This window comes from Orcinus orca, chromosome 3 (assembly GCF_937001465.1).
Source record: "Orcinus orca chromosome 3, mOrcOrc1.1, whole genome shotgun sequence".
Taxonomy (NCBI): Eukaryota; Metazoa; Chordata; class Mammalia; order Artiodactyla; family Delphinidae; genus Orcinus; species Orcinus orca.
The window spans coordinates 17,543,011-17,554,928 of NC_064561.1; the positions used below are offsets into that span (position 1 = coordinate 17,543,011).

General features: G+C 48.3%; 1 protein-coding gene across 12 annotated transcripts in view; it reads right to left on the bottom strand.

Moving 5' to 3' along the window:
- TBC1D9B (TBC1 domain family member 9B) overlaps positions 1 to 10,503 on the bottom strand; it is a 44,426-nt gene extending 33,923 nt beyond the window's left edge. For all 12 annotated transcript variants that reach the window (XR_007476575.1, XR_007476574.1, XM_033413503.2 and 9 more), the window contains exons 1-3: positions 10,296 to 10,503; positions 7,164 to 7,274; positions 2,818 to 2,936 (exon numbers count right to left, since the gene is read on the bottom strand). Coding sequence is in view for 10 of the 12 variants with exons in the window: in XM_033413503.2 (XP_033269394.1) it covers positions 2,818 to 2,936; positions 7,164 to 7,274; positions 10,296 to 10,413 (348 nt within the window). In the remaining 2 variants the exon portion in view is untranslated. The remainder of the gene's footprint in view (positions 1 to 2,817; positions 2,937 to 7,163; positions 7,275 to 10,295) is intronic.
- Positions 10,504 to 11,918: the final 1,415 nt, after the last annotated feature.

An 11,918-nucleotide genomic window follows, 5' to 3' on the forward strand; every position in this document is an offset into this window, starting at 1 on the left:
CTCCAGGAGTCAGCCTTGCCAATTCCTTGATTTTAGCCTGTGAGATTCATTTCAGACTTCCGACCTCCAGAACTGTAAGAAAAGGAACTTGTGTTGTTTTAAACCACTAAGTTTATGGTAACTTGTTACAGTAGCAACTGGAAACTAAAACATATTATTTTAAGAGTGTCCATCTTGTCTCACTTCTTACTATTTATGGGCTTAAAGCTGTTTATGGCATTCTCTTTCTCTCTCTTTTTTTTAAGATTTTTTTGATGTGGACCATTTTTAAAGTCTTTATTGAATTTGTTACAATATTGCTTCTGTTTTATGTTTTGGTTTTGTGGCCACGAGGCATGTGGGATCTTAGCTCCTGGACCAGGGATCGAACCCACACCCACTGCATTGGAAGGTGAAGTCTTAACCACTGGACCACCAGGGAAGTCCCCTTACTCTCTTTTTTCTTAACCCTGATTTATTTATTTATTTTTTTAATTTTTATTTTAAAATTTTACTTATTTTTGGCTGCATTGGGTCTTCGTTGCTGCACGTGGGCTTTCTCTAGTCGTGGCAAGCGGGGGCTACTCTCTTTGTTGTGGTGCGCAGGCTTCTCATTGCAGTGGCTTCTCTTGTTGCAGAGCATGGGCTCTAGGCGCACGGGCTTCAGTATTGTGGCATGTGGGCTCAGTAGTTGTGGCTCATGTGCTCTAGAGCACAGGCTCAGTAGTTGTGGCACACAGGCTTAGCTGCTCCGCAGCATGTGGGATCATTCCGGACCAGGGCTTGAACCCGTGTCCCCTGCACTGTCAGGTGGATTCTTAACCACTGTGCCACCAGGGAAGCCCCTAACTTTGCATTTTAAATAGATGCTATCATATTTCATTCCCAACATTACTTATTTGAGGTTTCTCTCTTTTGTCCTGGATCACTTTTGCCACAGGTTTGTTTATATTTTACATCTGTTTTTGGACCTGTTGCTCTTCTGTATCATTCCTTTATTTTCTAAGGAATTAACTTCTTCCCTTTGTTACAGGCATACCCTGAAGATATTGCAGGTTTGGTTCTGAACCATAGCAATAAAGCAAATGTCACACTAAAGCAAGTCACACACATTTTTTGGTTTCCCAGTGCATATAGAACTTAAGTCTACACTATACTGTGGTATATTAAATACGCAATAGCGTTATGTCTAAAAAAATAAGGTACCTATCTTAATTAAAAAATACTTTATTGCTAAAAAAATGCTAACTATAATCTGAGTCTTCAGCGAATAGTAATTTTTTTGTGATAACTATATTTCCTTCTTTCTAATTTCCTGGTTTCTCTGGCGTTCTAACTTACTGAATTGGACACCTGGCTCATTAATTACCACCCTTTCTTCTTTTCCTCACATTATAAAACAGAAAATGTAAGGCTTTAAATTTCCTCCTGTGTCCTGCTTTTGCTACATCTCACAAATTCTGATAAACAGTAGTATTTCCATAATTTCCCAGTTCTCAGTTTTTTTTTTTTTTTTTTGGTGGCCTCGCATCTTACAGGATCTTAGTTCCCTGACCAGGGATTGAACCTGGGCCCCAGCAGTGAAAGTGCCAAGTCCTAACCACTGGATGGCCTGGGGATTCCCTCAATATTTTCTAATTTCCATTTTTTCCTTTGACTCATCTAGAACTTTATTCTGTTCTGTTGGTTAGTTTGTTTGGGCCTGGCATAAAGGAAACATTCCATAATGTTGCTGTTATTATTATTATTGCCCAGCTGGCTCATTAGGAGAGTGAAGACTTGCCTCTGCTCTCTTTGTCTATTTTCCTGGAACTAGAAAGGCAACACAGGTCCCACCCTGAACCCCAAGGTACACAGAGAACTGCTGAGGAACTCTTGGTGCCATCTGCCCAGGTCTAGGAGGTTCTGGTATAATGAAGTCACAAGGGCTTGCCCAAAGTAAGTTTGCATCATGAAACTTTGACCTGGTAACACCTCTCTGAGGAATCTAATCCAAGGCAATAATCCAACAGAAAGAAAAAGACACACACACACACACACACACACACACAGATAACTCAGATAAATGCTCATTATGTAATTATTCACTAAAGAGGAAACAATCTAAACATCACTGTGATGTTTTCACACATTGCTACAATCTTCATAATTATTTTGCTAGCTGTAAAATATTCTACTAAGAATACCACATATGACTGACCAAGTCCCCTGAATATACAGTGCTCAGCACAGTACTCATAAAGAAAATACTCAATAAATGCTATGTTAGCAAGTATGAGCCCTCTCAATTTGCAGAGGAAAGAACAGCTGCTTCCCCTCTTACCATGGGACTGGGAGGCATTGTTTCCAGCCTTTTTGCTAACAGTGTTGCAGGGAACATCCTGATACATACATCATTCTGGACATATGAATACACTGTAGGGTAAATTCCAAGGAATGGACTTGCTGGGTCAAAGTGTCTGTGCATTTTGAAGTAATGTTAGTTTTATAATAGAAATATACCTAAAATTATCCTGTCATTTCCAACTTCTTCCTCTGTTGGCCAAGGAACTGGCTATCAGAGTTGTGTATCTGCATATTTGCTCTGAGGCCCTTTGCAGGGAATGGAAACTCCCAGCTAAGCTTAAACTCCGGTGGCTGGCCAGTAGATGGGGCCTGCATACAATGAGTTCAACTGCCCCTTTCAACACTAAAAGAAGATCAAACCCTTCGTTTCCATCTCTGTTTAATGGGGGAAAGAACTACACGGTGTTCTCTGAAAGTTATAGAAGATGACAAAGGTGAACACTGGTAGCCCAGAGAAGAGAGTGAGAACCAGTAGTGGAAAGTGAATCTTACGTGTATCTTGCCCTTGACGAAGGTGGTGATGTCTTCCTCAGTGTCAAAGATGGACAGTGTCTGGAGTAAGTTATTTTCCAGCCATTCCCAGTGTTTTGTGATCTCTTTGCGGGAAGAACCTAGGAGAGGTTTGGTGGCATAAAGAAAAGGAAAATCATAAAATCACCAGGCCTTAAATATAAACTCAAGAGAGATTAAAATGGCTGACCTAATTTGCTATACCAAAGTGACTACAACCTTTGAGCTGCTTACTCTTTCCTTCTTCATGTATATGACAAAAGTCATAAATGGTCCTGATAAAAACACAAAATAAAAAAATTCCAATAGAATTACAGAGTCATGAGGAAAATAAAGCCTCAACTTCCCTCTAATGCCCAGAGTAAGAGTGACTGCTAGTTTCCTCTGTGCCCTACCAGAAATAGTCTATACATTTGCAGGTTTGCTTACTTACTTTTCTTCGAGATAAAAGGACTTAATGTGGTCTTCCATGTGCAGCTGATTAGCCAGACACAGTCAGACTTGGTATAGGTGACTGTGGCTCTCCTGAGAATGTAGGCATCCACAGATGGCAGCTGGAGCTTCCTGTAGGACTCCAGGCCCCTGGCTGGCTGGTCTCCTGCTGGGCCAGAGGTGCTCATCCCTCTCTCTGAAGCCAGATGCCCCACCCAGGTCTTTGCCTCCTCCTCCTCATCCCAGTTCACATCCCAGCCTGGATCCCGTCTCTTCCAGGAACCCCCGTCTGACCTTTCAGTGTCTGGCTGGCCCCCACTGTCTGCCCCACCTAGGAGGGGGTCCCTGCCCTCCTCAGGGAGGGGTTCTTGTGGGCACTGTAGGCCCAGTGGAAATGGGAGAACTCAGGGAGGCGGCCCATTGCCACTCCCAAAGAGTGAGGCAGCTGTTTTCTCTGCCTCCATCAGGGAATTGGGAAAAGGGGCCCCAGGAGGAAAATTGAAGGGATGAGGGAAGTCCCTTCCAGGCCTGGCTTCCCCTGCCCCTCTGGCACCCCACTTTTTGGGGTTTTTCATGTGTCTGGCATGGGGTTTTTGCACTTAAGAACTCTTCTCTGAATGAATTAACACAAGAATAAGAAAAGGAGTGAAAGCTCTGCTTCCTTTTCAGCAGCCTAGTGTGGGACAGTCTGTGGACTGTAAGCACCCAGAAGGCCCAGTTGCTTCTGTGACCACGGCAGGCCCACACACTCGGCATGGAGGGAGCGTTAGCAAAGAGGTGAGTCCGACATGACTGTGGACCACAGATGTTTTTTGCTGGGCGCCCGATCCCTGGCCACCCCATCCTTCACTACCTGGCTACAACTTTTCCATCAGCTGAAGACTCAGCTCTGATCCCGCCCTGGCCAGGCTGAGTTGGTCCCTGTCATCTCCTCTGGCCCAGGCATCTGCTCATTGCTCTGTCACATGTCACAGTCCAGCCTGACTTGGTTAGGGTTGATTTGTTTGTTTCTTTACATTTACCCAAGAGGCTCACCACCCTAACAAGCGATTCCACAGAAAGACCCTCTCCCATGGTCTGTGGGAGGATGCCCATGTGAAAATGATTAAACCCAGAATCATACAACAGTGATAATCATAACAATAGGTAACTATAAATAGAAATTACCTCTGGAAGTTCCTAAATCATCCATAAATTATTTTTTTTTCATTTTTCTTTGTATATCTATTATGGCCTCCTTTCCCTAGTGCACAGAGGCCAAGGTCTAGTTGTTAGGTGAAGTGAGTTCTTTCTTTCTTGCTCTTTTTGCTAAGAACCCACATTTGAATTTGGAAGTTGAGTTTGCATGTGATGCAACCCTCTTACACACATGTTCCCGGCAGGCTAAAACAGAGGAATTTTGTCCACAATGCCTGTGTGGATCTGTCTGCACTTTAATTATAAATATTTACATATATTCACTTAAAATAATTATTAGTTAAAAGCAACTCAATCTTCATTTAGCACTAAGTAAACACTGAAACTATGCCATCTCTATGCTAGGTACTGGGAATAAAAAATATAATAGCTAATTAAATTATTAAGTGCTATTTCTGTTTTCCAAAACTTTTTATGGATTATCTTATTTGATTCTTAGAGCACCTTGGAGACAGGTACAGTTATTTTCATTTTATAGGATGAAGCTGAGGCACAGAGAGGTTGAGTATGTTGCCCAAGGTCACCTAGCTGGGAAGTGACCACACCATAACGCTAATCCAGGCTGCCCAGCTGCAGAACCTGCCCACACCCTCAAGGAATTGCTGGCCTAGTGGGAGAGCCAGTGAGCCTTCAATGCAAAAGTGCTGGTGGAGACACGGCAAGTCTAGAGGAGGGAGAAGGGTAGGTACATGAGTCCGGGGAATCTGGGAAGGTTTTCCATTGGATGTGACATCTGCGTTGGTACTCAACAGAGCAGGAGGAAGTAAAGTAGACATGGGGCGACGCTGTAGGTACACCAGCCAGGACAGGTACAGTTAAGAACTTCAGGCCCTGCAAGTGTCTTGTCTGGCCGAAGGCCAGGTGTGAGCTGGTGGGGGGAGGAAGACAGAAATGGAAGCAGGCAGACCCTGAGAAGTCCTTTAATGGCAGTCTAAGGAGTGGAGATTCAGTGGCAGGTGTCAGTAGGTGTCTGCTTTTGGAGAGCTGAAGAGAGGTGGTGGGTAAAAACAGAGAGGCACGAGCAGATGAGCACAGGGGTCTGACCAGGGCAGGGGCTCCACAGTGCATCTGGGTCCCTCCCCAGCAGCAGGCCCTGATGCCACCAATGGGGTTCCCACAAGGCCCCACGGAGTAGCCATACTCCTCTCTCCCCACAGAGAGGCTGCTCTCACTACCACTGCCTTTCTCCTGAGAAGGAACACCTTGAGACAAAGATGAACATCTCAAGGGCCCATTTTAGAGTGAAGCGTCTCATCTTAGCCCAGGCACACACCAACTGCCCTGGGCCCTACCACATAGGAAGCCTCTCTCCTGCCAGTGCCCCACTCTGGGCACCCTGGTGCCTTCACCCCTTGACCTCTCCCCCCACCTCCCCAAGCTGGAGTCCAGCTGTGAACACTCCCATCACTTCTCAGGTCTCAAGGAAAACCACTATCCTGGGGGACAGTGACACTGTGGCTTCTAGCAGAGAGAGATATTCAGCACAGTGGACACGAACAGGTGCTCTGGGTCTGATCTGTGGTTCTGTGTGACTTTGGGAGGGTTACTTAACCCCTCTGGGCCCAGTTTCCTCATCTTCAAAATGGGGAAAATCAAAGTTCCACCTTCTGGAGTTGTTGGGAGGTTCACATGTCTGGCATGCAGGAAGTGCTGTCTGAGTGCCAGCTATGACTGCTGTTTTATCCCAGGGACCTCAGCCAGGCTGAAAGGGGACTTCCTCCTGGACTCTTGGGAGGGTGGGTGTGTCCTCCGAGAAGGACAACTACCAGCGATTCTCGTTATTCACAGTGGTTATGTTCTACAAAGTCTTCTGGAACACTGAATTTGCCAGTACTGCTCCCAGGGGAGCTACAGGGCTAAGTTCGTGCGAGCCTCTGGTCACAACATTTTCACCAACCGATAAATACACTACTTTGTCTTATATGTCTTTCTGCTTAAAGACACCTCATTTAATATATATTTTTAATACCCTAGCATTGAACTGACAGCCAGAAGCACTGCAACTCATGCCTGAAGGAAGCTCATCTAACTTGTATTTTCTCCATAAGGCACATCACAGCTTCCCGCGCTTAAAAACACCACACAGCACTTCAGCATTATACCTGGGGCCATTTTAAACAGCAAAGTCACCAACAGATAACACAAAACGTGAGAAGCATGGTGCTTAAACTTCTAAAAGGAGACATGTTTATGGTTTGAGAGCTGAAACAAGAAGGCAGAAGGATGCCTTGTTCCACCTCAGCTGGGAACCTGTGTGTCTGGTGACTCAAATTTTTCATTGCTCTGCAGACACACATTTCCACAGATGTCCACAAATGACCCCAAAAGTACCACAAGTACTGATTTTGGGGTTTATAGATAACTTTTAGTGAGTAGGTGAATTAAAAAAATATGTAGTCCATGAATACTGATAAGCTGTATCCGCCTTGAGAAAAGGTTAGCAGGAGAACATGGACACTGCCCAAGGCCAAGCCCTCAGAGAGGCACGCAGGGCTTCATGGGGCCCATGTCCTCTTGCCCTGCATCTGTGCACAGCTGAGCTGCCTTCCTAAGCTGGATGCTGGCCTGGGCTGTGCTGTCTGAACAAGGGGCAGCATCAGGTTCTCAGTGGGCCATGTCCAATGCAGGAATGCAGCCTGCGTCCCCTCCCTCTCTGGGGCAGGCCCTGCCCAGCACCCCTTGTGATTCAGGGCACCTACCGCACGCCACTGTCCAGTAGACCTGCGAGTCCTGGGTCTGGTGCAGGATGCGGTAAGGGGCCACCCGGGCACTGGAGTCCAGCACCACATCCAGGGTGCCCACGAGAAGACCTGGCAACAGGGCAGAGAGAGGGGAGGGTGAGGGAGGGCTGGGCTGAGAGCTGGGCCTGGCTGGAGGCAGCCATGAGGGTAGCAGTGCCCCCAAAGCCCCAGCCAAGAGGGTGAAACACCTTACATTACCCTGGTCCGTTAAATTACTTCTTTTTCCTCAAAGGCCTTCAGCCAGTGTCTGACCCCTATCAAAAACTCCCCTCCCACTTCTTCCTGGAAGCTTCTGCTTGTCCTCCTGACTCAGAAAATACTTGCAGGCAGGGGCAGATTCAGGCTTTATGGGGCCCAAAGCTTAGATGATCTGGGAGGCCCTCTTCAAGAAAAATACAAAATCAGGTTTGAAAACAAGTATTTCTTCAGAATAAGAAACAACAATACTACAAATATCACAAAATCCAAAAAAATAATACAGTATGTTTTATTAACTGCCAGACACATCTCTTAAGACATGTTTCTCTGACATGTGCGGCCTTTTTGGCTGTGTACTCTGATGCCTTCTTCATAAGACAACGATTTTGTAACATCATTTTCCACATCAACAACAGGAAGATAATGTAGCCTCAAAAGTCATGAATAAAAAGAACATGCAAATTTTTAGAATTGTCCAATTTAGGAAAACACCGATTCTGTTTTTTTTTTTTTTTTCCACCCCTGAACTGAAGCATTTTAGGGCATTTCAAGTTTTCCTTCTCATCACAATGTCATTGACATTTGTCAGTGTCACTATTTCCCCAATAAATTAGAGAAAATGTCTACCTTTTACCACTATCCGATTCATTCTTCTTCATTTATTGAATTATCCAGCTACATAAAAGCCTGTCCATTGTTCCTATTTGAAACTTATTTTTTCCTTTTCATGAAGAGCTACTTTTGGTATGATCTGAAAATATTTTGTTACCATTTTCCTGTTGATATCAGAATAATTTCTATTGATTTTATTGCTCGATTTTAACATTTCTGTTTCATATTCCATTTTTAATTTGATTTTTCCCCCCTCCAGTCTCTAATAAATAAAATAACCAGTTACAAAAGAAGGTACTCTTCACATACATCCAAGTCAGGAGTCTGTAATCTCTCACCTGTTTTACTGAAATGTTCTAAAATGCCTCTCTAAATTGCAGTTAAAGCGGCATATTCAAGCCTTATCAGTGTTTGGAATAAACTGCTTTTTACTGTTTGTGTTGAGGTTTCTCTTCTGGTCTCAGAAATTTTATTTTAATTCCTATACTGTTGGCATATCCATACTGCAAGACTTGAAAACTTTTTAATGGGCAGGCCATCTCATCACATTCTTCAATGAAGAATCTAGGTTGGTATCTGTTTTTAAAAGACAGCTTGAATAAAACCACATCACTAACTGTTCCTCCCCCAGGGAGACAGTGGTCAGGAAGCCATTATGTCCATGATGGCACAGGGAAGGCCATGCCAGAGGCCATGCCAGGACTCACCAAACCTAGCTGGAGCAGAGAGTTCAAGGTGTGGTTATTAGGGGGGACCTGGGGAGCTCTGCCTTGGGGGACATGGAGAGATGAGTATGGTAGAAAGGGCCTTCTCTGTACAGGAAAGCAGAGCACAGAGGGACCCACCCACCTGCTGAGATGATCTGTGGAGAAACAGAGCACAGAACAAGCCCTGAAATCTGACACAACGGTATGCTGCTGCAACCAAAGATACTGGTCGCCCAAGCATTGCTTTTCTACTTGGGCTTCAAGGTTGACCACTGGTCAGTCTCTCCAGAGGGGCTGCTGTCTAACCTCCACTGAACAGTCTAGTCCAGGAGGCAGGTCCAGCACTGGCTCCTGTGATTCTAGAGGCCTTTGGGAAAGAGCTCAAGGCACCAAAGGGAACAGGTTTCTTGGGAATGGTACAGTCTCTTCCACATCAGGAGGTGTGGCCCAGGAAAGACTGATGGAAGAGGTCTCCTATGGGAAGCTTCTATCTGCATCTGGTAGGACTGCATTAGCTGCTAATGTTTAAAATTAGAACATTTCACAGAAAATCTCTTGATAACTGGAAGACCTGTCAACATTGGGCCTGAGGTCCTAAATGGCAACAATGGGCCACCCGAGGAGCGCAGGCACTGGTCTGGCCCTAAGACTGACCCAGGTCTGCTTGGGAGTGCCTGGGGCAGGTCCTGGAGCATGAGGGACCTTGGACAACCCCTGTAGAGGGAATGCCCAGTAGGCATCCCCTGGATCCCAAATGCCACACACTCCAGGAGGTGCCGGTCTAGTCTAGTCCTGTGTAGTACCCAGACGGGCAAAGAGGCACCTTGGCTGGTTCACCGGAACACATATACTGGTGATTCGGCTAAGCCTCGGTCTGCAGCTCCAACGCACCAAGAAGCAGGAAAGGTGGGTGAGGAGAAGCTGGAGGGATGGGGGCTGAGGCCAGCAGCAGCTGGGAGAACTCTGATCTTGCTGAAAAGGCAATTCTTTGGTGAGTTGGGAATGAAGGAGGCAAAAGAAAACGAATGCTTGTATCACTTGACCCCTCCTTGGAGGCACTTGGAGAAACTGAAGCAGAAGACCAGAAGATCTCGTGGACTTTCAGCTGTGAAATCCCCTTCCAGGAAGCGGCACACGCCTCCGCTAAGCACCGGGAAGCTCACGGGCAGCGAGTCCGGGCAGAGGCCGCCTCCAGCCTTCTCCTGGCTGCCCTGGTTGACCGAAGTCTCCCCATCCGCCTCCTAACGCGAGCACATCTGTCTTCCTCGAGTCCCTGGCCCCGTACTCACCTCGCACCACCCCACCCCGTCCCTGCCTCCCACGCGCGGTTCGCGTTCCTACCTCCCACCCCCCACTCAGTGCCGGCCTCGCGCCCCCAGGCCCCCGCCGCACGCGCTGACGTGCGCGTCCGCAGTGACGCGCCGAGGCTGGGCCTGTCCTGGGCCGCTAGTCCTGGGCCGCTAGTCCTGGGCCGCTAGTCCTGGGCCGCTAGTCCTGGGCCCCGCCGCCCGGCGCCCCCTCCTCGCCCGCCCCGCGGCGACGCCCACAGGCCCGGTCGCCGCGCGCCTCTCACCCGTAAGGCCGCCGCCCTTGCCGTGGCCCCGGCGCCGCTGCAGCACGAAGAAGGGGTTGGCCCGCTCCGTCACCCACAGCGCGTTGGCTACCAGCACCTCCTCCGGGCCCAGCCACATCGCGGCGCCGTTCACACCGGGCCGTGGCCGGCCAGGCGGAAGCGCCGCGGTAGTCGCCGCGCGGAGCCGAGCGGGCGGGGCGGGGCGAGGCGAGCGGGCGGCGCCCCCTTGCGGCCGCCGGGACCAGCGGGCCCTTCGCTCTCCCCACCCGGCCCCGCCCACCCGCCCAGTCCTCGGGCCACAGGCCGGCTTAGCCCGGCCGTGTCCGCTTCACTTTCGCCCTTCTCGCTGCAGGCCCCTGCGCTGCAGCCTCATCTAGGAGGAGCGGCCAGGTGCCGGGGCCACGCGCCTCTGGCCGGAATGGTTGAGTCCATGGTCCACAGATAGCAGGGCTTCTGGCCTTTTGTAAAAACCCATCCAGGGTTTGCGGGGAAAATGTAGAGAAACAGCATTTGGAGATACAGTTTTGGCTGATTGTGCAGGGCAAGCCAGTGCGTGTTAACATTGGAAAGGGTGGTTGGAAAAGGGTTAGTCGATTTTGGTAACTCAATTTTGGCACTTGGGCCTAAGACAAAGAGAACCTCCGGGAGTCCAGGACAGGTTGTCAGGAAGCTCTGAGGCTGGCAGGGTCTTCAGAAACCAGTGCAGTCCCTCACTTTATAGATGGGATCACTGAGGCTGAGTGGTCTTGGGGTCGGGGGCAGGGCCTGCCCTGGGGCCAGCAGGGGCTTCTGAACGGGTATGGGGCGGGCAGCAAAGGGAGGCTGGGGATGTGGATCCCTGCTCTCCCAGTGCTGGCCTGTAGGGGTCGACCGCCTCACAGTCCAAACATTGACCCTTTTGAGTGAACGAGAGAGCAGTTAAATGCCGTCTGGGGCAATAGGCATGAATCCAGAATATCCAGGGCTAATTGGGATGCAGGATCTGGCCTGAGGCCGCCAGAATCCGGAAGGAGGCCAGAGGGAAGGGGGCACTTTAGAATCATCCCTGGAGGCTTAAGGTGTTTTTTTTTTAAATAAATTTATTTATTTTTGGCTGGTTGGGTCTTTGTTGCTGCATGGGCTTATCTCTAATTGCGTTGAGTGGGGGCTACTCCGCTGCAGTGCGCGGGCTTCTCATTGTGGTGGCTTCTCTGGTTGCGGAGCACGGGCTCTAGGCGAGCGGGCTTCAGTAGTTGTGGCACGTGGGCTCAGTAGTTGTGGCTCGCGGGCTCAGTAGTTGTGGCTCGCGGGCTCTAGAGCACAGGCTCAGTAGTTGTGGCACACGGGCTTAGTTGCTCTGCTGCATGTGGATCTTCCTGGACCAGGGCTCAGAACCCGTGTTCCCTGTATTGGCAGGCAGATTCTTAACCACTGAGCCACCAAGGAAACCCCGGTTGTCGTTTTGATTGTTGAACTGTAAGAGTTATTTATATATTCCAGATACTAGACTGTTATTGGATATATGATATTAAGCCTACTTTCATTATTTTAAATCCAATCCCCACTCATTTACCCTACGAGGTAGATATTTTAAGATCCATATTAAAGAGATAAAACTGAAATCCAGACAGGTGAAGTGATTTG